The following is a 26,997-nucleotide window of genomic DNA, read 5'->3' as shown; positions in this document are numbered from 1 at the left end:
AGAACAAATGACATGTTTTATTTAACAGTGTAGATGGTGGCAGGAGCTTGTAACATGAAAAACAACTGCACAAAGACCTAAATCTAATGTAAAAGATTCTAAACCACATTCAGGACAATCTTAGATTAAATTGCCAGAACTGTGAAGAATAACAATTTTCTGCCATGCACGGTGGCTCATGTAATCCCAGCACTCTGGGAGGCTGCGGCGGGTGGATCATTTGAGGTCGGGAGTTCGACACCAGCCTGGCCGACATGCTGAAATTCCGTTTCTACTAAAAATACAAAAATTAGCCAGCAGTGGTGGCACACGCTTAGAATCCCAGCTACTCAGGAGGCTGAGGCAGGAGAATCGCCTGAACACAGGAGGCAGAGGTTGCAATGAGCCGAGACAGCACCACTGCACTCCAGCCTCGATGAGAGTGAGACTCCATCTCAAAACAAAACAAAAACAACAAAAAAATTCTCAACACTGACTACTTACCTTACCTATAAATCCTTGAATAACTTTTTTCTTATAAGCAAGCTCATTGGAAGACAAATCAGGATAAAAATTACAAGTATGATAAAACAATATTTCCTATTTAATAAAAATGCCAGTTACACAAAATAAGAAATTCTTATTTATAGTTTCCTGATAATCCAAATAGTAGGTATTTCAAAGAGACATTCACTTGGACTTTTAAAGGCAGAGAGTCAAAAGATTTTATGATCTACTAGTGTATATTCTGTGAAGCATTACAAATTAACTTCTCTAAGTCTCAACTGTTTCATCTGTTAAATGGAGTTATAAAGGGTACTTATCTCTTATGGTTAAGAAAAGGACTAAATAAGAGTGCAAGTAGATCATACAACCCAATGCATTTGTTATGAACAACACAAAACTGATGTAATACTTTAATATTATTAATAGACCAGCTACTTAAATTTTGGAAAGACTCTCACAAACTTAATAGCAAAGAACTTCAAAATGTGACCACCAAAATGTTCACAAAAACAATTCACTGTTAATAAGACCCCAAACGAGGTGACCACTTTGCCTCAGTTTATTTGCTTTGTTCCAGACATGACCAATGAACGACCTAGTTGTTTCTTTCCTGCTATATCCATTCAAGTTACATTAAAAACATCAACCAATCTTAGACCCTTCACATTATCTAACATCAGGTTCCAGAAGGGATTTTAAAAAGGGTTCTAACATCTCAGGACTTCGCACGATGCAAACTATGAAAACCATGGCCTCTAATTCCTGATGTATAATAGAATTGTACTTACATTTTCAGGTCCTTTTGTTCCCATGTAAAAATGTACCATTGTAGATATAGCTTGCAATGAAAGCAAAAATTGGCTCTAAACAAACAAACAAAATTTAAAAATGTAAAATAGAAGCAATTAAGTTGCAAATACTGAAAAAAGACAGATAATCCAAAAAATAGACAAGATATAGCCTCACCTCTTCTTCACCCATTTTTGCAAATTCGTAAAGGAAGGCAAAATACTCTGTAAGATGTTTACTGTGAGGTTTTACACCATGTTCCATAATTAATAACAGGGTTCTCACAAAGCGAGTGACACATGAACGACCGCCAATATCTTCAACCGAGGCATCCATATCATCTGACCTAAAAGACAATTAAATAGATCTTAGAGAATGTATGAGGCCTGGAAATACTGTTCAAGAGAAAAATATTTTTTAAACTCTGAGTTTCTCTATCTTTGAGATAATGAATATCAACTGCAATAATGTAAGTAGCTAGACTCCAATTACTGTGACTGGCTAAATCAATGCAAACAAAAAGACTAAGCCATAATGTAGTTTGTAAAGGATTTTGCAGATGCAAAATTTAAACAAAACAAAAATAGTTTTACCTTCTTGAATGTATTATTACAGATTATTTTTAAACAGAACAAATATTTCAGTGTGGATTTTTAAAAAATACTTTGTAGGCAAGTCGTCAAGAAACTTAAAAATTAGGGCCAAGCAAGGTGGCTCACGCCTGTAATCCTAGCAATCTGGGAGGATGAGGCGGGCAGATCATTTGAACCTACCAGTTTGAGACCAGCCTGGGCAACATGAAGAAACCCTATCTCTTTAAAACAACAACAACAACAACAACAACAGCAAAAAACAAAAACAACACACACACACACACACACACACACACACGTTCAAAAAGTACTTCTTACCCATCTTCCATTCCTGGCTGCAAATAGAGATGAGCATGCACAGGTCTCAGCCTCTGAATCACATGGATACACAAACGCTGAAACATCTGTGAAGATAAAGATAAAACAAGAGCCAACTTATCAGGTAACAAAGATTTGAAAAATTAACTTGATTCAAAATTCTCTGCCACCCATTTATACTTTGCACAAGATTATCTTGGTATTCTGGAGCTTTTCTGGAGTCTCAACAATGGACTAAGGCAATACGGCAAAGTTAGCATAAAAAAATCAGTTTTATGATAAAGAGAAAAAAAACTCAACAAACTGCACGTTTCAGTAATACAGATGATCAAAAACAAAGTTTCAAAAAATCCTTTTAGCTAGTGGGGATACAGAGAAAGGAAAATCTAGTATCCAATTCCTTAAGAAGAGTGGAATGGGGAAGGGCAGCTGCTCATCATGGGGTCAGCAGCTAGGAGAAGGAAATGTGAGGATTCTTTAAAGATACACAAGTGAACCACAATCACATGAAAATATGCGTAACAATTTTTAGGAAAATGCATACCAAAACCACAATAAGATACCACTTCATACCTTCTAGGATGGCTAAAATAAAAAAGACAGTATTACCTGCTAAAGATTATGGTGAAATTGGAACTCTTATATATCACTGGCAAGAACATCAAACACTGCAGTCACTATAAAAAAAAAAAAAAAAGTTTACCAGCCGGGCATGGTGGCTGAAGCCTATAATCCCAGCACTTTGGGAGGCTGTGGTGGGTGGACCACCTGAGGTCAGGAGTTCGAGACCAGCCTAGCCAACATGGTGAAACCCCGTTTGTACTAAAAATACAAAAATTAGCTGGGTGTGGCAGTGGGCACCTGTAATCTCAGCTACTCAGGAGGCTGAGGCAGGGAGAACTGTGTGAATTCGGGAGGTGGAGGTTGCAGTGAGACGCGATCACGCCATTGCACTCCAACCTGGGTGACAGAGCAAGACTCCATCTCAAAACCAACAACAACCAACCAACTAACCAAAAAACACCAGTTTACCGCTGATGCGGTGGCTGTAATAACAGCACTTTGGGAGGCCAAGGCAGGCAGATCACCTAAGGTCAGGAGTTTGAGGCCAGCCTGGACAAAAAGGTGAAATCCTGTTTACTAAAAATACAAAAAATTAGCTGGGCACGGTGGTGCACGCCTGTAATCTCAGCTACTTGGAAAGCTGAGGCAAGAGAATCGCTTGAACCCTGGAGGCAGAAGTTGCAGTGAGCTGAGACCACAGCATTGCACTCCAGCCTGGGCCACAAGAGTGAAACTCCGTCTCAAAAAGAAACACAAAACACAAAAACAAAAAAGTTTACCAGTTCTGAAAATGTATAAAAAGAAGTGACAATATATGTCCAAACAAAAACTTGTACTAAAAGTTCCTAATAGCATTATTAAAAATAGCCAAAAAGTAGAAACATCTCAAATGTTCCGCTGATGAACAGATATACAAAATGTGGGGTATATACATTTGACAAAATATTGGGCAAAAAAAGAAAATGTAATATGGATACATGCTATAACATGAATAAATCCTAAAAGATTGTTAAACCCAAGCAGTAAGTCACAAAAGACTAATACTGTATGATTCCATTAATATGAAATGGTCAAAATAGGCAAATCTATAAAGATAGAAAGTAGACTAGTAGTTATCAGGGATTGAGGAGAAAGGACAGCATAAAATAGGAACTGATTGCTAATGGGTATAGGGGTTTTTTTTTTGGTGGGGGGTGGGGGTGACAAATGTTCCAAAATTAGGTAGTAGTGATGGTTGCACAACTTTGTGACTATACTAAAAACCACTACATTTTACATTTTGAAAGGTTTGGGTAAATTTTATGGTGTAAGAATTGTATCTTAAGCCAGCTCAGTGGCTCACAGTATAATCCCAGAACTCTGGGAGGCTAAGGTGGGAAGATTGCCTCAGCCCAGGAATTTGAGACCAGCCTAGGCAACAGGGGAGACATACATTCTCTCCACAAAAAATATAAAAATTAGCTAGGTGTGGTAGTGTGTGCCTGTAGTTCCAGCTACTCAGGAGGCTGAGGTGGGAGAACTGCTTGAGCCCAGGAGGTGGAAGCTGCAGTGAGTCATGTAGCACCACTGCACTACAGCCAGGGTGACAGAGCAAGAGCCTGTCTAAAAACAAAACAAAATAAAACAAAACAAAATTAGCCAGGTGTGGTGGTATGTGCCTGTAGTCCCAGCTGCTGAGGCAAGAGGACTGCTTGAAACAGAGCAAAATCCTCTAAAAAAACAAATTCTATATATATACACACATAAAATATACATTATATATAACACACATTATATATAATATACATTATATATAACACACATTATATATAATATACATTATATATAACACATGTATACATATATGTTATATATAATGTATATTTTCTATATACACACACATCTCTATCTCAATAGTAACTGGAAAGTGGCATAGATTAAGTTTTTGATTTTGTCAAAAGTGACTATAAAGTAATATTTACATTTCATTGTCTATTGTACCCAACAATTTAAAGAAAACAAACTGTTTCATATGACAGTTCAGACCCAATCACAGAAGTAAGTTACAGTCTTCTCATTAGCTTTCGAGGTCACTATAGTACCCTACACCATGGTTAGAATGTCTAAGGATTTTAAAAGAATCAGTACAACTCATAAAGCATCTAATAATAAAGAGCAGGATCTAATAATAAAAGAATAGGAAGTTACAGTCAATCTTCCTATATCCAGGAAATGTGCATAATTTTAATCACCTTATTTGAGAGCTGATGTTAAAAGAGCCTGGTGAAACCAACAACAAAATGACTTTTATGATAGGAGGTAGATCTTTTCATACTATTATCAATATTAGGTTAAGACACACTAATAAGCAAATTTAGAATAATTAAATTGAAAGTAACTTATTTTCCAAATAATTTTTTTCAAACACATTTTTTCTTACCTGTCTCACAATCTGATTAGGGCACTTAATTAGTATCTGCATTGGCCACCAGTCATCATCAGCCATGCGATCTAAAAACCACTGTAAAAATAACACAGTATGACTTTAACATTCAATAAATATTTGTTACATGGGCTAATAGTCACATAAGGATTTTATTTCTAGTCAATGTTTTAATTCTTTTAAGTTCTTACCAGAAAAGTTTCTCTAATTGTTATAAAAGTCCAAACTCTAAAAATCATAATAAGGGTTACATCATTACACAACTCCATGGAATGCCATTTATATTACAGTACACAATGTGCATGACGACAACCTGTGGTCCTTTATCATAATAAAATTAAGTATCATTCTCTTAGCCCTCATCACACTATAGAATCTTTACTCTTTAATTAAAATAAATAAAGACATATAGAGAGAGAAAGAGAGAGAGAGAGACAGAGACAGATCTTGCTCCGTTGCCCAGGCTGGAGTGCAGTGGCACAATCTTGGCTCACTAAAACCTCTGCCTCCCAGGTTCAAGTGATTCTCCTCCCGAGTAGCTGAGATTACAGGCACACACCACCATGCCCGGCTTATTTTTGTATTTTTAGTAGAAACGGGGTTTCACTATGTTGGCCAGGCTGGTCTCGAACTCCTGACCTCAGGTGATCCAGCCGCCTTGGCCTCCCAAAGTGCTGGTATTATAGGCGTGAGCCACCACACCCGGCCTCCTATTAATAATATATGATATTAGCATGATTCATTTTCTTTCTGTTTAAAAACAAATTATGATCTAATTAGCACTGGAGAAACTCTGGATCTATCAAACAGCCATGAGAGGAGAAGGAAACAGAGGAACATGTTAACCACCACCAGGAAAATGCAAGTAGTCAAAGAAAGCATGAGGGAAATCCTAAAGCACAAATGACAAAAAATGGCATGGAGAAAAAAAAGTAACTTTTACAGATTAAGGAAGACTTAAGAGACAGATGAATGCAAAATGTGGAACTTGTCTGAACCACTCTTTTAAACCTATCAACTGAAAATTTTTTTTGAGATAAAGAAAACTGAACATAGGATGGGTATTAGATGACAAGAATAAATCACTTCTGGCCAGGCGTAATGGCTCATGCCTGTAATCTCAGCAATTTGGGAGGCAGAGGCAGGAGGATAGCTTGAAGCTTGGAGTTTGAGACCAGCTGCGCAACAAAGAGACTCCGTCTCTATAAAAAAAGAAAAACATTAGCTGAGTGTGTTGGTGAGTGCCTGTGGTCCCAGCTACTCGGGAGGCTGAGGGAGGAGGATTGCTCAAGCCCAGGATTTTGAGGTTGCAGTGAGCTATGATTGTGCACCACTGCATTCAACAGCCTCGGTGACAGAACACCACCCTCTCTGGGGGTAAAAAAAAAGTTATAAAGATGAGAAATCACTTATAATATTACTGGTTGCATATGTTTTTAAAGTTTTCTTATGTCAGAAATATATACTGGGTGTTTATAGATGTATAATTTATTTACGTCTCCTTTAAAATTCTTCCATTATGGGGGAAAAAAACAGGGGGTAGATGAAACAAGAATGAAAGAATATTATTATTTATTGAAGCTGAGGAACAGGTATGTGACAGCTTATGGTCCCTTTCTACTTCTGTCCATGTTTCCAAATTCTCATTACAAAGTTTCAAGAAGTTACACTTTTGTGTTTGAAATTTCTGAGGAATAGATTCCCTTACTCTATTTCTATAAGGTATAATTAGATGAACTTCTAAATACGCAAAAAACCTTTAAATATAATTCATCAATTATATACTAGACTGCTATTTCCCACTTCTGTTAATTTGTAACACTTGCATTCCTATGGATTTTACAACTCTTTGGTTGCTAATCTAAAAATTAAGATGGCAATATGATTAAGTTGTCATTACCTGTGAGCAGGTTATCCTTAGGGATGCATCTCTTAAAATGGGCGATGAGGAGCTAAAACTGAGCATAAACTAATCTACTGAGATAGGTGGATAGGTGAATTTTTTTTTGGCGGAGAGAGTGGGGAAAGAGGAAGTGACAGATGATGTTAAGCATTTCCTAACAACATACAAAAGTAGTTAAGAGAGGGATGGAAGAAATAGGAAGATGAGGTTGGCCAAAGAGTACAAAGTTTCAGGTTTTTTATTTTTATTTTGTTAAATTGAGACAGTCTCACTCTGTCACTCAGGCTGGAATGCAGTGGCGTGATCTCAGCTCACTGCACCTTCGCTCCAGGGTTCAAGCGATTCTCCTGCCTCAGGCTCCCCAGTAGTTGGGATTACAAGTGCACACCACCATGACCAGTTACTTTTTTTATTTTTAGTAGAGACGTGGTTTCGCATGTGGCCTGGGCTGGTCTCAAACTCCTGACCTCAAGTGATCCGCCTGCCTTGGCCTCCCAAAGTACTGGGATTACAGGCGTGAGCCACCGTGCCCGATCCCAAGTTTCCATTTTAAATAAATTCTGGGGATCTTACGTACAGCATCATGACACTAGTTACAATATTGTATTGTTTTGAGACAAAACTGACTAAAAAAAGATTAAAAATTTTTTGCATAGTTTACTTGAAATTTGCTAAGGGAGGTGTATGTCCTCACCACTCACACATACACATAACTATGTGGTGATAAATGTGTTAATTAATTTGAATGTGGTAATCACTTCACAATGTATACATACATCAAATCATTTTGTATACCTTGAATATATAAAATTTTTGTCATTTATACCTTAATAAGGCTGTAAAAACAAAAGTAGTTAAGAAATATTTGGAAGAGTCTTGAATATTCTATACATAGTTTTTCCTTCTGTTAGATGAAGGCGGAAAAAAATTTTTTTTTGAGACAGAGTCTCGCTATGTCATCAGGCTGGAGTGCAGTGGCACAACCTCAGCTCACTGCAACCTCCGCCTCCCAGGTTCAAGTGATTCTCCTGCCTCTGCCTCCCCAGGCACTGGGACGACAGGCATGCGTTACCCTACCCTGCTATTTTTTGTATTTTTAGTACAGACAGGGTTTCACCATGTTGGCCAAGATGGTCTCGATCTCTTGATCTCGTACTCTGCCCGCCTCAGCCTTCCAAGGTGCTGGGGTTACAGGCATGAGCCATCACACTTGGCCAAAACATGAATTTTTAAGTGACTTAATAATCAATTATTTAATCAGTGTAATGGATGTGATATATTAAATTATAACTTTCTCAGCTAAATGATTTTAGGAATGACTTACATTTGGCTCCCTGTGATAGATAAAACAACTTTGCTATAGCATCTTAGATAAGAGGGGGAAAAAAAAGAATCTTAAGCTATGCATTAGTTGTTGAATTATCACCTTACCTCACAAGCTGCCTGACTATTATTAAACTGTTTGGTCAACAGTTCAATCCACTGAAGCATTGTGGGCTAGAAAAGAAAAAGAAGTCAGTCAAAGTTTATGAACTTCTGAGCCAACAATAACAAAAACCAAAAGATACCTGATAAAAACATAAATGACAAAAAAAAATCCATAGTATAAAACACATACCTTTTCTTTAGAATGAATAAATGTCTCAAGGACAAAGGAAGTGCTTAACTGTAAGAAAAAATACAGCAAAAAAAGCTTCAATCATTTTAAAGTAGTAAATTTTGACAGAATTATTTAAAGTTCATATATTTATTACCTTTGCTGTCATTAGGGACACAGCTTTAGGATCTGGTAATGTACTGGGAATACAACTACACAATTGCCACATAAATCTAGAATTTAAAAATAATCATTTAAAATTCACACATAAGATTTTTTTTAAATGTGTAAAATATCTATGAAATTTACCAAACTTACCCAAAATATGTATGTTCAAAAATGTTTTTGTCTTGAAGAAACTGCATGTTATCATGCCAAATCCACTGAAAACAAAAAAGTTAACATTAGATATATGATAAAGCAGTTTACTTCATTACATTTTACTAATATTTTTATTAGACAAAAAGTCTCCTCTAAAAAACTGCAAAATAAAATACATGCACTTAAAGTTCATTTTGATTTTTTCCCCAAGTATACTCATATAAATGGTTGCTACTAATATTTTGTAATTATTAATACTTATCTGGCTACCTCAAGCAACTGTGAGGTTTTTATTGTATTTATTAAAATGCTGCAAGAATTCTGAAATCCTATCTGAAGAGCAAGTATATAAATGAATAAAATATAAGTCATGTTACATTCTGATAAGGTTATCAAGGAAAGGTTTACATTTAAAAGTTGGTACAATACTTAATTCTGGTTGGCAGACCCAAATCAGACGTGATTTGTTTATAAAAATCATGAAAAATTAGCACTGTAGGATCACTCTGCTGTTTTTGTCTTCATCCCTCTGAATACCTTAAATAGGCCTTATGTTTTTGTCAGTTCCATAAAATTATTTTTACCTAGATGTTCTGACTACTGGTATTACTAGCTGTCTTTTGTAGGGCTAAACTTCTGATTTTATTTTGGGATTTTGGTCGATAGGTTCATTTTGAGCTGAAAGTCCCAATCTTATCTTTAATCTTCCATTGAAGATTTTCAACTATCTCTTTGCCTCCCCAGTCCACTACACTAATTTAGAACCTAATAGGGTTCCTGTTCTACAGTGATATTTGGGAAATCACAGTCTAATCAGTGAATAGCCTGCTTCAGAGTTCTTGAGCATTTCCAGGTACAAAAACATTCTATTAAGCTGTAGCCCCTGTATCAGACTCTGTATCACGCGGACTCTGATAGCATTCTACCCATCTCATTCAGTACTTTTTATAACAAGGGAGCCCCATTCTAAACTCTGGATTCCAGCCATAAGCTCAGTTGTAGATTCTGTGTCACTATTTTTGTCCCCTCTATCCCATTAGGGCCTAACTACTGGTCAACATGATCTCCTGAACCTAAAGGCAGGTAATACTGTGGTTTCTACCATGTAAGTGTTTTTGGTTCTGCTCTATTTTTGTTTTACAGAAACATTCATCTGCTTGATAGTTCTTTTTATATTGTATCTATGTATGTGTATAGCTATTTTTTGTGGATTTATTTATTTATTTATTTATTTTGGAGACAGGGTCTCACTCTGTCACCTGGGCTGGAGTGCAGCAGCATGATAGCTTACTGCAGCCTTGACTTCCCTGGCCTCAAGTGATCCTCCCACCTCAGCTTTCTGAGTAGCTGGGACCACAGGTGTGTGCCACCATGCCCAGCTAATATATATATACATTTTTTTTTGGTACAGATGGGGTTTTACCATGTTGCCCAGGCTGGTCTTTAACTCCTGGGGTCAAGCAATCCGCCCACCTCTCAAAGTGCTGAGATTACAGGGGTAATCTCATCCTGCCCACTCTGCCCAGCCACCCTGTTTTCTTTTTTCTTTTCTTTTTCTTTTTTTGAGACAGAGTTTCATTCTTGTTGCCCAGGCTGGAGTGCAATGGTGCGATCTCGGCTCACTGCAATCTCCACCTCCAGGTTCGAGTGATTCTCTTGCTTCAGCCTCCCAAGTAGCTGGGATTACAGGTGCCCGCCACCACAACCAGTGAATTTTTGTGTTTTTAGTAGAGAGGGGGTTTCATCATGGTGGCCAGGCTGGTCTCAAACTCCTGACCTCAGGTGAACCAACTGCCTCAGCCTCCCAAAGTGCTGGGATTACAGGTGGGAGCCACTGCGCCCAGCCTTACCCTAGCTATTTTCTACGTAACTGTCCATCCTCATCTTGGGCCACTTTTCCTTGAACTACCATCACAGCCATATAGGTCATCTTTTGGCTTCTGAAACATGCCAATAAGCTCTGTCCTTCCTAGGCAATTTGTACATAATGTTTTCTTTGCCTGGCCCCGAGCATTCTTCACATGATTACCTCTTCTCTAACTTTCAAGTTTCAGTTTAAGGTTAACTTCCCGAAGTATTTCCTGACCCTTTTCTAGCAAACCCTATCAACTACACTTTCTGAGAACTCTTACCTTATATTATCTGTAAGAATCATTACAATTTATAACTAGTTTGCTTTATCTCTTTTATGCTTCTAAAATGTCTTATGTTATCTTTTGGTATTAATGTCTATGCTTTAAATGTACAAATCTAAAGAACCACATTCTGGTTTCTATCTAAAACCATATTAATGTTCATGTACACAGTATTTTACATTTTAAATTTAATTTTAAGAAAACATGTAGGCACACTCATTAAACAATAGTAAGCTGGAACAATTACAGAAAAAATTGTTGGCTTAGGTCTGCAATGAGGAATTTTCTAATGTACAGGCATATCTTATTTTATTGTGCTTCACTTCACTGCACTTTGCAGATGCTGTATTTTTCAACAAACTGAAGGGCTGTGGCAGCCTTGCAATTAAGCAAGTCTATTGGCACCATTTTTTTACTAGTATGTCCTCACTTTGTGTCTGTCACATTCTGGTAATTCCTGAAATATTTCAAACATTTTTGTCATTATATAGTATTATATTATGTATTATATCATATTACATATTATATTATTATGGTGATCTATCATCAGTGTGATTTTTTGAGGTTACTATTGTGATTGTTTCAGGGTACCACGAACTACACCGATATAATACGGCACACTTAATACACGTTGTGTGTGTTCTGACTGCTCCACCAACTAGCTGTTCACTTTCTCCCTCTCCTCAGGCCTCCACATTCCCTGAGATAATACTGGAATTAGGTCAGTTAACAACCCTACAATGGCCTCTCTTTATCAAGTAAAATGAGGAGTCACACATCTTTCACCTTAAATCAAAAGCCAGAAATGGTTAAGCTTCCTCACTTTAAATGAGGACCCTGTCACTCACACATACACACAGAAGTTTGAGAACCACCGATGTAAACAAACAAAATACATCATCACTGTAAAGGTTTTATTTAAAATTTCATTTTACTTCACAAGTGGCGTAACTGTCATTAAATACTGTCGGGTACTTATATAAAGCAAGGTCTAGATTTGTCTAAATATCTTTAGGGCAAAAAGCTTTGCACAAAAAATGATTAAAATTAATTGTGGTTATAATGACGGTTGAGATAAATTTTTATACAAATAGGTAAGTTTAGTAGCTTCAAATCTAATGAAGCCATTTATAATGAATACCATCTAATTCAGCTACTAAATCCAATTCAAGGAATTTAAAAAAGACAATATTCCTGGCTTTTTACCATTAACACATGTGCAGGCAAGATACTAGTCAAAAGCATTTCAGAACAATACCCAGTTTTAAGACTTGATTGCAATAATACAAAAAAAAATTTTTTTTTCCAGACAGTAAAAGCTGAATTGTCTAGATGAATGCATACAATTTAATCAGGCATGCATTTCTGGAGAAGATTTACTTTTTTGTGTTTTTGGCTGACTGAATTCCTAACACCAACACAATACACACTGAGCTATGTACTCAATAATGTACTATTACTACCTACTATATTATGAAATGAAGAAAGCCTCATAACTACAAATGAACATGTTTTTATTCCTTCATATGTAAAATACTTTTTTTGAGACAGTCTCATTCTGTCGCCCAGGCTGGAGTGCAGTGGCAAGATCTCGGCTCACTTCAAGCTCCACCTCCGGGGTTCACACCATTCTCCTGCCTCAGCCTCCGGAGTATCTGGGACTACAGGTGCCCGCCAGCACACCCAGCGAATTTTTTGTATTTTTAGTAGAGACAGGGTTTTACCATGTTAGCCAGGATGGTCTCGCTCTCCTGACCTTGTGATCCACCCACCTCAGTCTCCCAAAGTGCTGGGATTACAGGCGTGAGCTACCGCGCCCGGCCCTTTTTTTTTTTTGAGACAGAGTTTTGCTCTGTGGCCCAGGCTGAAATGCAGTGGTGTTATCTCGGCTCACTGTAACCTCCACCTCTCGGGTTCAAGGGGTTCTCTCCCCTAGGACTCCTGAGTAGCTGGGATTACAGGCACCCACCAACACGCCCAGCTAGTCTTTCTATTTTTAGTAGAGCTGCGGTTTTGCCATGTTGGCCAGGTTGGTCTCGAACTCCTGACCTCAGGTGATCCACCCGTCTGGGCCTCCCAAAATGCTGGGATTGTAGGTGTAAGCCATTGCCCCCGGGTGTAAAATACATTTTAACGGCATTTCAATTACAATGCATGCTTGAGGGCATGTCTATATCATGAGGCACAACAGAAGGAACACTTACAAACCCATCATCCAATCTAAGAAGCAAAACATTACCTAACCTCACAAATTGTTAAGTAACTCTGATTCCCTCAACCTTTCTGCCTATTTTTTGTTGTTGTTTCTGAGATGGAGTCTCACTGTCACCTAGGCTGAATGAAGTGCAGTGGTGCGATCTCCATTCACTGCAACCTCCGACTCCCGGGTTCAAGCAATTACCTCTGCCTCAGCCTCCCAAGTAGCTGGGATTACAGGCGCCCACCACCACACTCAGCTAATTTTTGTATTTTTAGTAGAGACAGGGTGTTTCACCATTTGGCCAGGCTGGTCATGAACCCGTGACCTCGTGATCCACCCGCCTTGGCCTCCCAACATGCTGAGATTACAGGCATGAGCCACCGCACCCGGCCACCTACTCTCTTTTAGTGATACTTCCTACTCCATTTAATCTCATTCATTTTCATTTACCAGTCTTATGTCAGTATTACCAAGACTATTTGTAAATACTCTTAAGATCTACTCAGAATTACAGGTATCAACCTGTAGAGCCTGTTCTTACACTACAGTATTCCTTGCATAAACACTTAACATATTTTTAAAATGTTGCTCAAGTGAAATTAACTTATACCTCTAGTAACTCTGACGAAACATCAAATTTGTATTCTCTGCCATTTTCTTCCTCTGGTTCCATGCGTTTGTAAAACAGCATATATGCACTGTGTGTCTTTAAGAAGCAAGAAAAGACATATTTTCATTTTGACAAAGTATCACTCCAAAAATAGACAATGCAGAAGAAAAAACAATATAAAACTATACATAAAAAAATGGTTACCTTTTCAAAAGAGAAATCCATAAATTTATCTGTAACAGAATCATAGGTCTTGGTCTGTTTAAAAATACAAAAGTTTTACTTCTTTGAAAAAACGGGTATACTCAGCTATATTTATATATGTTATTTCATAAACAGCTACTTTATACTTAACAGCACCTTTGTAAGTAGTTTTCAAACAACACCGCGTTCATAAAAATTCTATGTACTTCACAATTTGGCCAATATATCCTAGTATCTTTTTTTCAGTTTTTATTATTTTTATTATTTTTAGAGAACACTATAAAGTTGAGACTGAGAAAATTTTACTGTAACAAAAGAAAACAAATGAAGACAGTGAGGCAAGGAAATAGTTGGCCTTGTCCTAATTTTGGTAAATGTGGTAAGTAGAAATAAAAACTGAATTTAAATAGTTATTACTCAGCAACATTATAAATGAGAAAAGCATATTATTAAAATATCTCATTGTCATGAAGCTGTAACTTATTCTGACATCTCAAAACATCTACCTCCACCAATCCTTCACAAACATAATTTTGAACCTCAGAGTTGTAAGTAACTTTATGCAGATGAAATGGATTGGTCAGTACACACTTTAAGCAGTGCCTGATGGGAGACAGCAAAAGCAGCATCAGAAAAAGAGTCAACCAAAGAATACACACACACACACACGCACACACGCATGAACACACACAAGATGCAAAGGAAAGAAAACGGACCACGAAGTAATGAGAAGCAATCAGTAAAGATCTAGATTTGAATAAGAAAGAAAGATCATAGGACAAAAGGAGGCTGAACAAAGGATCACAGACAGCTAAGTGAACTTGTGGAATATTATGAGGAATTTAGTGGTGGGGCTTCTGAGAACTTAAAGGCTGTTTCCTAATGAGTAAGGACATGAGGATTCTACTGGTAATTCTGGAGAACTTCAGGTGTGTTGTGACAGAAAAAATTTAAAAAGCCAAGGGAAGCAGACAAGCAGCATTATGGGCAATGAAATCAGAAGGGACAGAAGCAGACATTTTAAAACACAAAGATTCAAAACTTTTTTTTTTGGAGACGGAGTTTTGCTTTTGTCTCCCAGGCTGGAGCAAAATGGCATGATCTCGGCTCAATGCAACCTCTGCCTGATTCAAGCGATTCTCCTGCCTCAGTCTCCCGAGTAGCTGGGATTACAGGTGCCTGCTATCACACCCGGCTAATTTTTTGTGTGTTTTTAGTAGAGACAGGGTTTCACCATGTTGGCCAGGATGGTCTTGAACTCCTGACCTCAAGCAATCCACCCGCCTTGGCCGCCCAAAGTGCTGAGATTACAGGCCTGAGACATCACGCCCAGCCTATTTATTTCTTTTTTTTTTTTTTTTTTTTTCTTGAGGTGGAGTTTTGCTCTTGTTACCCAGGCTGGAGTTCAATGGCACGATCTCAGCTCACTGCAACCTCCACTTTCCGGGTTCAAGCGATTCTCCTGCCTCAGCCTCCCGAGCAGCTGGGACTACAGGCGCCTGCCACTATGCCTGGCTGATTTTTATATTTTTAGTGGAGGTGGGGTTTCCCCACATTGGCCATGCTGGTGTTGAACTCCTGACCTCAGGTGATCCACCCACTTCAGCCTCCCAATGTGCTGGGATTACAGGCATGAGCCACCACATCCGGTCTCAAAACATTTTTTAAAGATACTTTACGATAAAATAAATAAAAGAAAAAAAAAAGTGGACCTGCAATTTGAAAAACTACTTTTTAAGAGAAAGAGCCTTGCTCTTCATTTTTTTTTAAAAAAAGGAAACATTCAGCCAGGTACAGTGGCTCGTGACTGTAATCCCTGCACTTTGGGAGCCCGAGGTGGGCGATCACAAGGTCAGGTGATCGAGACCATACTGGCCAACACAGTGAAACCCCGTCTCTACTAAAAATACAAAAATTGGCTGGGCAGGGTGGCGTGTGCCTCTGATCCCAGCTATTTGGGAGGCCGAGGCAGGAGAAACGGTTGAACCAGGGAGTTGGAGGTTGCAGTGAGCCGAGATCATGCCACTGTACCCCAGCTTGGCAACAGAGTGAGACTCCGTCTCAAAAAAAAAAAAAAAGGAAACATTCTAGGAATAACATCTACAGATGCAATTCATTTAGTGGTGGCTTTAGTTGTAACTAAATATTTACTTCCCTATTCTACCCATTTCCAAGTTGTTAGCAAGTGGCCTGCTTTTCTTTTTCCATTCAGCAGAGTAGACAAGAACACTGAGAAGCAATAAGGAAACGCTTCATTAAAATCTGGAATGTGTATTATTTCTCAACTTTTGGCTAAGATCAACTATAAAATCCAGAATGTAAATGGCTAATTCATAACAAATATGGTTATTAAGTCAAACAACAACTTTATTTGGGTGAAACTATGAAACAGAAACGACTAATATTTGTCTTGTGGAGAATCAAGAGAATATTTTAACACAGTTCTCAGAAAATTGATTCTAGGATAAACTGTCTATAGAGAAGTGAAATTATTACAATACTACTCCAACCAAAATGTCTTTTTAAACGTCTATTGTCAGCTAGGTGCCGTGGCTCATGTCTGTAATCCCAGCACTTGGGAGGCTGAGGTAGGTGGATCACTTGGGTTCAGGAGTTTGAGACCAGCCTGGCCAACATGGTGAAACCCCATCTCTATTAAAAATACAAAAATTGGCTGGGGATGGTGGCAGGCACCTGTAATCCCAGCTACTCCCGAGGCTGAGGCTTGAGAACAGCTGGAACCCAGGAGGTGGAGGTTGCAGTGAGCCAAGATCATGCCACTGCACTCCAGTCTGGGTGACACAGCAAGATTCTGACTTGGGGGCAAAAAACAAAAGTCTTTTGTCAATTATGTCACAGAGAAGATGTCCTTTTTCTATCCAGTAACTAGTGTTATCCAGGTTGCTGCTGGTGTTATAAAAAGCACTGAAAGAACAATCCTTTAAAACTTAGCTCAAGCCAACTTCCTTGCCAAACATTTTTTAAATTTCTTTTTTTCCTATTGTGAATCAGGTAGCCTCTTGAGCCACAGTAAGCTAAGAGAGACTCCCTTGTCAAAGATTTTTCAGATTAAGTCAGTAAACAGTAATTTCTTTTTGCTCTAATCCCACAGAATTCACTGAGTAAACAATTTACTCAATCCTTATTCTCATGGCACTGTAATTCAACTCCCATACTACTAAGCTTTTTATTTGTCTTACCTTCTTAATCAGGCTGTTGTGGAAAGTAGAAACAGCACTTTAAAAATATTTCTGTAAACATACTAAACTTCTAATAAATATCAATTGAATACATCTTTAATTTAATCATAGCAATTAAAAGAAAGTTAAGCAACTCTGCTACTGGATTTTGGATATGACAAGGCACAAACCATTTATAATTTCTGAATAAAACTTACCGTCATCTCTCCACCAAAACATTCAGATGCAAGCTGAGCAGAATCAAAAGGTTTTACCTCAGCATCATTAAAAAGATACCTAAAATAGAGCATATAGTATTAATCCAGTATGCATATACTGAATATCTTCATATTATGTCTACTATTTTTTGAATAACCAATGTTACAAGTGTCTATTATTTCATGAGATAAATTCTAAGTTCTTATTTTTACAATTCTGATCTACTAGAAATTGGAAATATAATTTTATAACATACTCTTAACCACCTTATAATCAGATAGATCCATTTATTACCTAGGATTAATAGAAGAATTCATAAAAGAAATAAAAAAGTTTGCTTAAATATAACATGTAATGCTATTAGGAAAAATTAAGAGATGTGAGAACTTTCAAAGACAGATACCATTTCAAAATTTATGATCAAAAAAAGATTCAAAATATACTTATGGAAACATTCAAATGGATAAAAAAAGGAAAAGGCACCATGGACACAATGGGTGAAGAAGTGAATAATAACTGAATGAAACTATTCTGCTAACTGAAAATCAATTAACAATTGTACATTTTCTTCAAAGCAATATCCCCAGCACTTAGAACAGTGACTAGCACACATACAGTACCTATAGGCTAGACCCTACCTAACAATATCTGAAGACCAAAAAACAGGTACTAGGGACTGTTTAATGACTTCCAACCATTAACTTGATAAAAGGATAAAAAGAAAGTGTGTGTGGTCCTCCCAATAGGAGGTGAAGCAAGCAGAGCATGCAGGTAACTTCTAATGGCACATATAAGGCTACCCTGCAGAAGATATTCAATAAACAGCTCTTAAATTAATAGAGAAGGTAAGAGTTGAAATGTTGTCTATAAAGCTCCTAAAGTTGTCTGCAAAACTGTGTATTCATTTCTCTGAGGAAAGGATACGAATTCTCAAGAGTTAAAAGATCTGTATGTTTAAGAACTGATTTATACTGTCTGTTGAAAGTTATCTTCATTTAAAAATTTTGTCTGCCTCATTTCCAACTTTTGTAGAAAGTTTTTAGAAAACTAAGCACTGAAAACATTTCAGAAAAATACCATAAGTTCTTAAAGGAAAAAAGTTTTGAAATATTTAAAACTCACCATTTATTGTTTTTATAAGCATGAGGATTTACTATATCTCTGATAAAGCTATAATAGTGTCCACCATCTGCCGTTCCTGTGTGAACAGTCACTCCTATCAAGTCATATTCATAGCTCTCTGAGTCTTTTGAATGATCATTGACTTCTTTAAAACCTGAAATGATTTACATAGAATGGAAATAATTTTCCAAACTTCACAACAGTTACTTAGAAGCCCTTTTTATAATAAACTTTATTACAATATTTTATTTTATTAACACCATTTTAATAAACTAAAAATAATTTTCCCAATGTCACAACAGTTACGTAGAATCACTTTTTATAATAAACTTTACAGAAATAGGCACAAATAGTTTGTATGTTAAATATGTACAAAACAACTATTTGCTAGTCATTCACCATCTTTAGCTTAGTACCATAAAGGACATATTATACAAACCACTAGTAAAACAACCACGTGTTAGTACATAATTATGGACAACTTCAATATAAAGTATAAATATAAAATATTTTTGTTTAATCTGACTAGTCTTTTGAAATAAGAAGTATAAAATGCTCCATTCTATTTAATCTTTACTAGGAGCAGGCAAACAAAGGACCTAAAAAGGAACTGGCATACTTCTTTTATTCTCATGTTAAGAAAAGTGGTTTAAACATGGTTTGAACAGTTGGCCAAAAAAAGGAAAACGAAGCATTGTACTGGCAGCTTCCAAATACATATCAGTTAATAAAAAACACTATGTATTAGGAGATTTGTGTAGACAGAAACAAAATAAAGAAAAAGGTACACTTCCTATCCCCAAAGATTTAAAATCTAAAGGTAATAAAAGATACTGAGGAAAAAAAATATAGAATAGTCTAGCAAGTTTAAAGACGATGTATGATTTATGATCTGTATTCCCACCACCACACAGAAAGGAAAAAGTAGAATATGGAATAAGGAAATGACGAGACTTGGCTGACTTGAGGGTACAGTCTGAACTGGAACATGAAGAGATAATTAGGTCAGTAAGAGAAGCATATGACTCAAGGTGTCAAGGCAGTGGCTAAGGAGTGTAGATATGCTTACAGAGGCAGTGCCAGGATCTGACTGCATCACTTGTGGCCTACCAAATTCCTTTATCGTGGCATAAATTCTGCTATCTCCACAAGTGGAAACATCACAAGAAATACAATGAAGCACAGCTGTGAGGAGGTTCTGCTATACTTTTCCAGAAAAAAAAAATTTTTTTTTCAAATAGATGGAGTCTTGCTCTACCATCCAGGCTGGAATGTAGTGGCATAATCATAGCTTACCGCAGCCCTGGACTCCTGGGCTCAAGTGATCCTCCCATCTCAGCCTCCCAATAGCTGTGACTACAGGCATGTGTCACTGCACCTGGCTAATTTTTTAAATGGTTTAATAATAGGTCTAAAAAGTAGAATGTGCCAGGCACAGTGGCTCACGCCTGTAATCCCAGCACTTTGGGAGGCCGAGGCGGGCGGATCACGAGGTCAGGAGATCAAGACCATCCTGGCTAACACAGTAAAATCCCATCTCTACTAAAAATACAAAATAATTAGCCGGGTGTGGTGGTTGGCGCCTGTAGTCCCAGCTACTTGGGAGGCTGAGGCAGGAGAATGACATGAACCGCTCCCCCCCAAAAAAAGTAGGATGTATACATACAATGCCCACTTCTTAACTTTGCCTGTCATCTCTATTGGGCCATGCCTTACAACTTATTTTTACTTTTTTGAGACAGAGTCTCGCTCTGTCACCCAGGCTGCAGTGCAGTGGCAGGATCTCAGCTCACTGCACCCTCTGCCTCCCTGGGTTCAAGTAATTCTCCTGCCTCAGACTCCTGAGTAGCTGGGATTATAGGCATGTGTTACCGCATCTAGCTAATTTTTTTGTATTTTTAGTAGAGACGGGGTTTCACCATGTTGGCCAGCCTGGTCTCGAACTTCTGATCTAAGGTGACCGCCTGCCTTGGCCTGCCAAAGTGCTGGGATTACAAGCATGAGCCACTGTGCCCTGCCTTCTACAAGGTATAAATATACCCAAAGCCTAACAGTAATAATTCCCTCTCTTAACTCTGTATTTCTTTACAGCTATAGTTACCATCTTCTCTACTCTCTTCAAGGAAAGTGTATGTCTCCTGAAAAAATAGTGTGCATTCATTGCTTACACCTCTCATCTCCCATTGAGTGAGGGTAAAACATTTATTGGATACTCATTAAGTGCTAGGCACTGGAGTTAAAGATTATAACATGGTTCTCTTTCCTGAAGCTTAGCGTACAGTGTAAGTGGCTTCTCCAAACCTTTAAAATTTTAATCAGAACTCTTTATACAAATAAACGTTGCCAGGACCCTAGTTTAGACAAAACAGAACTTATTCCTAAAGAAGGAAAAATGAGCAAGAGGCCAGGCGTAGTGGCTCACACCTGTAATCCAAGCACTTGAGGAGGCCGAGGCAGGTGGATCGCCTGAGATCAGGATTTCGAGACCAGACTGCCCAACACGGCGAAACCCTGTCTCTACTAAAAATACAAAAATTAGCTGGGCCTGGTGGTGCATGCCTATGGTTCCAGCTTCTTGGGAGGCTAAGGCACAAGAATTACCTGAACCTGGGAGGTGGAGTGAGCCAAGATCGTGCCACTGCATTCCAGCCTGTGGGACAGAGCAAGATTGTGTCTCGGGGAAAAAAAAAACACACACACACACACATACACAAAACAACATAAAAAGACTCACCCCACGAGATTTAAGCTCCACAAGAGCGACAACCATGCTTATCCTGTTCACCACTGTGACTCCAGTAAGAATGTCTAGGAACATAGTCCTAGTAGATACTAAATATTTACTGATTAACTGACTGAACGCACGTCATTGTCTTAACAAACATTCTCCCTTCTAAGATTCAATTTGTGTTAACTATGTAGTTGATGAAAACTTTGTAATCATGACTACCTTGTTATGGAGATTGACAATAATCACAAACAAGAGAAATAAATGGAAAAATCACCTTCTTTCCTCTCACTCTTTCCCATAAGAAAATCTTCTGTATAGGGCGTCATGTCCAAACGTAATGGGAAGGAAAAGTGTGTATTCACTTTCTCTTTCATCATCGTGACCATATTAAATGTGTATCTCATAGTATTGAAACTCAAAATGCGAGGCAATTTCTTAAAACATGCCCTGAGAGACAAGAAAAAAATTAATAAAGATTACTTTTCACAAATACTTCAGTTGGTTTGATTTCTGTTATGCTATATCCATTTTAATTTTCAACTCAGAGTTAAGAATTATAGTAATCCCCCTTATCTGCAGGGGATACCATCTGAGACTCCCCGTGTCTGCCTGAAACTGAGGACAGTACTGAACTCTATATACACTATGATTTCTCTTAAACAGACATACCTATAATAAAGTTAATTTATAAATTAGGCACAGCAAGAGATTAACAACAAGTATTAACAAAATAGAACAATTATAACAATATACTGTTCACAATTTCACAGATTTTAGCAACCTCATCAGATTTTTTCTTTCCATATTCTGGATAAAGTTTAATTTATAAATTAGGCACAGCAAGAGATTAACAAGTATTAATAAAATAGAACAATTATAACAATATACTGTTCACAATTTCACAGATGTTAGCAACCTCATCGTATGATTCTTTTTTCTTTTCATATTAAGTTGAGAACTTTAAGGCATTTTACAGCTTCTCTTTGGCAAAGCCCAACTGTTATGATCACTACTCTTACACTTTGGTGCCATTAAGTAAAATAAAGGTTTCTTGAATACAAGCAGTGCAATACTGCAAAGGTAACCAAAAGGGCTACTAACAGACTAATGAACAAGTAGTGTATGCACCATGGACATAATAGAACAAAAGGATGGTTTACATCCCAAGTGGGGACTGTGCCAGATTTTATCATGCTACTCAGTCCAGTGGGCAATTTAAAACTTAAGAATTATTTTTGAAATTTTCTATGTAATATTTTCAGACCTTCCTTGTCTGCAGGTAAACAAACTACAAAAAACGAAACCACCACACAGAAGGGAAACTACAGAAGTATTCTAAATAACCTTCTTATTAAAACTATACAGTCAGTCCCTGAGTACTAGGCAGCAGCACTCGTGCTCACTCTTTCCCCACCGCCCACCACTGAAGGGCAGCCCGATGCCTGGCAGCGCCCTCTAGCACCATGTCACAGAGCACAGCCCCCACGATGCAGGATTAGAGTCCGCAAGGCTCCTGGGTAGAATTACACTTTAGCAATAATAGGAATGGGAGCAGTGTTCCAGCCTTAGTTTCTACTTTTACTGGTGACATGGAAAAAGGACTGTTGGATGCCCAGCATGAGTCTAGACAGAATAGCTCCAAGAGTTCTCACTGTGACAGGATACCTCGCTCACAGACATCAGAATATATCAACAGAGCTGCTGAAACAGACAGCCATAGCATTGGAGAGAAAAACAGCTCTAAGGCTGGGCGCGGTGGCTCACGCCTGTAATACCAGCACTTTGGAAGGCTAAGGTGGGCAGATTGCTTGAGGCCAGGAGTTCGAGACCATTCTGGCCAACATGGCGAAACCATGTCTCTATAAGAAATATAAAAATTAGGCAGGTGTGGGAGTGTGCACGCCTATAATCCCACCTACTTGGGAGGCTGAGGCTGCAGGAAGCAAAGATCACACCACAGCATTCCAGCCTGGACAACAGAGCAAGACTCAAAAAAGAAAAAAGAAAAACAGCTCTCAGTCTGAGGAAAGTTACGTTGAAAGAAGGAAAGAAGTTGAAAGCATCTTCAAAAAACACCTCAGACTGCACATAGGATTGGTTGAGTTAACCAGAAAAAAATCCCCCCCCTCCCCCAAGGAGTTCCTCTCCTAAGGGCTTGCTGTACATTAACGCATATAAGTTTTACAACAATCCTATAAGGAAGGTACTGTTACTCTCTCCTGTTTATAAACACCCCACGTGCATGGCCACTCTCAGCATGAGAAACACAAGCATCATGAAGAAAGGGGGGCATATTCTCTGCAAAATTTCTGAAGATTTTTCTTCTGTCCTGGCTGTTCTCTCATTTACTGGCCACTGGATTGGGGATGTCTATCAAAAGGTGACTGACAACCTCCACCCAGCACCTTTTCATGAAGAATTGGAATCTGGCTGTTCATTAATGGGACTGTATTTGAGCTTGCACATAGTTAACTGAAGAGCTGTTATGAACCTTGTATGGCTGCATCACTTGTGTTTATGTGCTCTATAACTGCTGCATTCCTAATTTAATAAAATCAAAGAATAGACACTAAAATCAGGCTGATGTATAATTATACTTATGGGATCAATAGGCAAGTCAGACTGATTAATATCTACTGTAAAAACTTGGTAGTACATTTTCACTGGATATTAGATATAAATACCTGAATATAAATTATTTTACTAGTCCTGATGTATGTAGTATTTTAAAAATTATAACCTTAATTCAGTTAAAAAACTATATTTCAATGAGTTTTGAATAGTAACACTGTTTTACTAGTTTTGAATAGTAAAGAATGAGTAACACTGATATTAAAATCACTACTTTAAGGAGTTTGTCCAAAATAAATACTGTGGCCTTATATTCCACTATTATAGAAAATATTATTTAATTTCCCAGCACTTTGGGAGGCCGAGATGGGCGGATCACGAGGTCAGGAGATCGAGACCATCCTGGCTAACCTGGTGAAACCCTGTCTCTACTAAAAAATATAAAAAACTAGCCGGGCGAGGTGGCGGGCACCTGTAGTCCCAGCTACTCGGGAGGCTGAGGCAGGAGAATGGTGTGAACCCGGAAGGCGGAGCTTGCAGTGAGCTGAGATCTGGCCACTGCATTCCAGCCTGGGCGACAGAGCCAGACTCCGTCTCAAAAAAAAAAAAAAAAAAGAGAAAAAAAAAAAAAAGAAAATATTATTTAATTTAAATGAATGCAGGTTGTCTACTGAAGATTATACATAACTATGCTAATTTTTCTTAATAAACAGAAGCGAAGATATAACTACAAACTCAGCTGTATCGTTTATATACTAAACTATCCTTGCTTTTGCAGTATAAAGTCTTCAGCCTCTGATTATTAGGTAATCACCTTGGATGATGAGTCAGCTGCTCAGTATCTTTTTACTCTTCATCACTCTGCATTTGTGAATTTATTCCTATCCTTTGTTCTCAACTTTTGTGTGCTCTTAAAAATCAGCTTTATTCTAAGCAAATCTGTGTCTACTTTAAAAGACTGGAAATGAAAAAAATCTTTGCCAAATCCATCAGATTACTGTATTTACATAAGGTTTAACATCAAATGTCATAAAAGCTTCTTGATGAAACCAGGACTGTTCCCCATTTGGACATTTTTTTCTTTCTACAGCATTCTTGTTAGAAAGGCTGCCCCCTTGATATACTGTATATACGTGACTGTGCATTTGTTTCATCTTTTCATACTTAATTTGGTTGTTAAAATAAATCAAACATTTTAATTTAAAAAAAACAGCAAACACATTCACAACTTTTTCCATTCTGAAAAGATTTTCCTATGTCAAGATAAGAAAAATAAAATGTTATGGTAAACTATGGTAAACACCATGAAAAAGACACAAAAGGGTACTATGGAAGCATGAAAATGAGTCCCATCACACTCTGGGGTCAAGGAGATCTTTGGTTCAGAGTTTTCTTCCCTAAATAAAAGGAATAAAAATACTTATTCTTGTGAACCAGAATTGCAAAGTCTGGTTGTAATCCCTTATTAGATGAACGACCCTATATAAGTTACTTAACCTCTCTGAGCTTAATTGCTGGGTTGTAAAATGGAGACTGAAACATGGCCTGGCAAACAGCATTCAGTTAAGTGTCAACTTCTGCTACTACAATAACAATAGCAGCAGCAGCAACAGCAGAAAATCAACTGATCATCTAAATCCTATATCATAATTAGCAATATGCTCAATTTAAACAAACAAAAATATACAAACTTTGATATACAAAAAAATGAATTTTAGGGAGTAATTTTTCACTGCATACAAAAATCAAAAGAGAATTTAAACCAAGAGCACAGTCAAAAATAAAAAAAGTATGAATTTAGGGAAACAAGGAATGACAGATGTTACAGGCAGAGGGAATAAAACATTCAAAACTTCACTATTTTAGATTATTTGGGAGACTGGCAAATGAAGTATAACAGAGTCAAATGTATGTAATGACAGAGTATGAACTTCTTCCTAACAATTCTGAAGAATAACTAATGAGCTTGTGGCATGGGGTGAAAGCATGCATTGTGTCAATAAAAGAGATGAGCAGATCCGGAAAGACTGGAGGACAAGTGATAAGCACAGAAAAGCATTCTAAACCAAGATGACAAAAATAAAACATATCACTAAACTACCTTCTGGAAAAACCCAATGCTTTTATTCAACTGTCATTTTCTTAGTTTACAATGTTTTGTCAGTAGCGTATCAGTAAAAAATTGGTATTATGGTGACTGATAAATTACTCAGGTAAAATGAATAGACTGAGAAAACCAGAGGTCTGAAGATAGTGCAGAATATGATCCTACTGAGGATAATAAGCGCTTTGTTCACTTCCTCAATTGGCCCATTTCTGTTGAATATTATGTTAGTACAGAGATACAAAAGTATGGTAAGAACAAAAATGACTGACTACCTGGGAGAGATGTGACAGGTATTTCAGAAAAACAGCAGAATCTTATCAGTCAAAAGAAGGAGGTTATCAAGAATGATGGATGTATTCAATACATTTATTCCAATTAGAAAGAGATTCTCCAAAGAACTTGACTCAGACCCTTGATGATCTTTTAGCGACTCATTTATTATATTGCTCTACAACAGTTAACTTTTGACTGACTCCATTATATATCTGTCCCTAACTCTTATCCTAACCAAACTCTCATCAGATGAGTTTGTCTTCTTCGTGTAACAACCTGCATAGCTATGCTTTCATTTGACTATGTCCACCTAACAACTTGTCCAACTACACCTCTTGAAATTGGAAAAATGAATACCATCCCTTTCAAATAAATACTGACCTGGAAAACCTCCTCTTAAGCAACTTCAGTGTCTTATTGTATAATGACTTTTTATTCTCTGCCTTCAAACATGCTCAGGTATCTTTCATCTAGAAAAATCCTTTGAGCCCCAAGACTCTTTCTAGCTACTATCTTCCTTGCTGTCTTGCTGTTTTTATTGCCTTTTTTTTTTTTTTTTTTTTAAAGACGTAGTCTTGCTCTGTCACCGAGGCTGGAGTGCAGTGGCATGATCTTGGCTCACTGCAACCTCCACCTCCCAGGTTCAAGCGATT

The 26,997-nt window shown here is 37.6% G+C and overlaps 2 protein-coding genes across 8 annotated transcripts in view; one reads left to right on the top strand and one right to left on the bottom strand.

The window, feature by feature from the left end:
- The window catches only part of COMMD1 (copper metabolism domain containing 1), a 960,866-nt gene that overhangs the window by 30,626 nt on the left and 903,243 nt on the right, over positions 1-26,997 (top strand). The gene's annotated exons all lie outside the window — the stretch shown is intronic.
- The window catches only part of USP34 (ubiquitin specific peptidase 34), a 287,921-nt gene that overhangs the window by 42,268 nt on the left and 218,656 nt on the right, over positions 1-26,997 (bottom strand). For all 6 annotated transcript variants that reach the window (XM_050753419.1, XM_050753418.1, XM_050753421.1 and 3 more), the window contains 13 exons: positions 21,668-21,840; positions 18,663-18,816; positions 17,540-17,618; positions 14,143-14,196; positions 13,939-14,034; positions 8,991-9,055; positions 8,830-8,905; positions 8,694-8,741; positions 8,507-8,572; positions 5,170-5,250; positions 2,187-2,272; positions 1,453-1,621; positions 1,275-1,349 (listed from right to left, as the gene is read on the bottom strand). In XM_050753419.1, the coding sequence (XP_050609376.1) occupies positions 1,275-1,349; positions 1,453-1,621; positions 2,187-2,272; positions 5,170-5,250; positions 8,507-8,572; positions 8,694-8,741; positions 8,830-8,905; positions 8,991-9,055; positions 13,939-14,034; positions 14,143-14,196; positions 17,540-17,618; positions 18,663-18,816; positions 21,668-21,840 (1,222 nt within the window). The remainder of the gene's footprint in view (positions 1-1,274; positions 1,350-1,452; positions 1,622-2,186; positions 2,273-5,169; positions 5,251-8,506; positions 8,573-8,693; positions 8,742-8,829; positions 8,906-8,990; positions 9,056-13,938; positions 14,035-14,142; positions 14,197-17,539; positions 17,619-18,662; positions 18,817-21,667; positions 21,841-26,997) is intronic.

Source organism: Macaca thibetana, chromosome 13 (assembly GCF_024542745.1).
Source record: "Macaca thibetana thibetana isolate TM-01 chromosome 13, ASM2454274v1, whole genome shotgun sequence".
In the NCBI taxonomy this organism is placed as follows: Eukaryota; Metazoa; Chordata; class Mammalia; order Primates; family Cercopithecidae; genus Macaca; species Macaca thibetana.
This window is presented reverse-complemented; position numbering and strand designations above follow the sequence as displayed.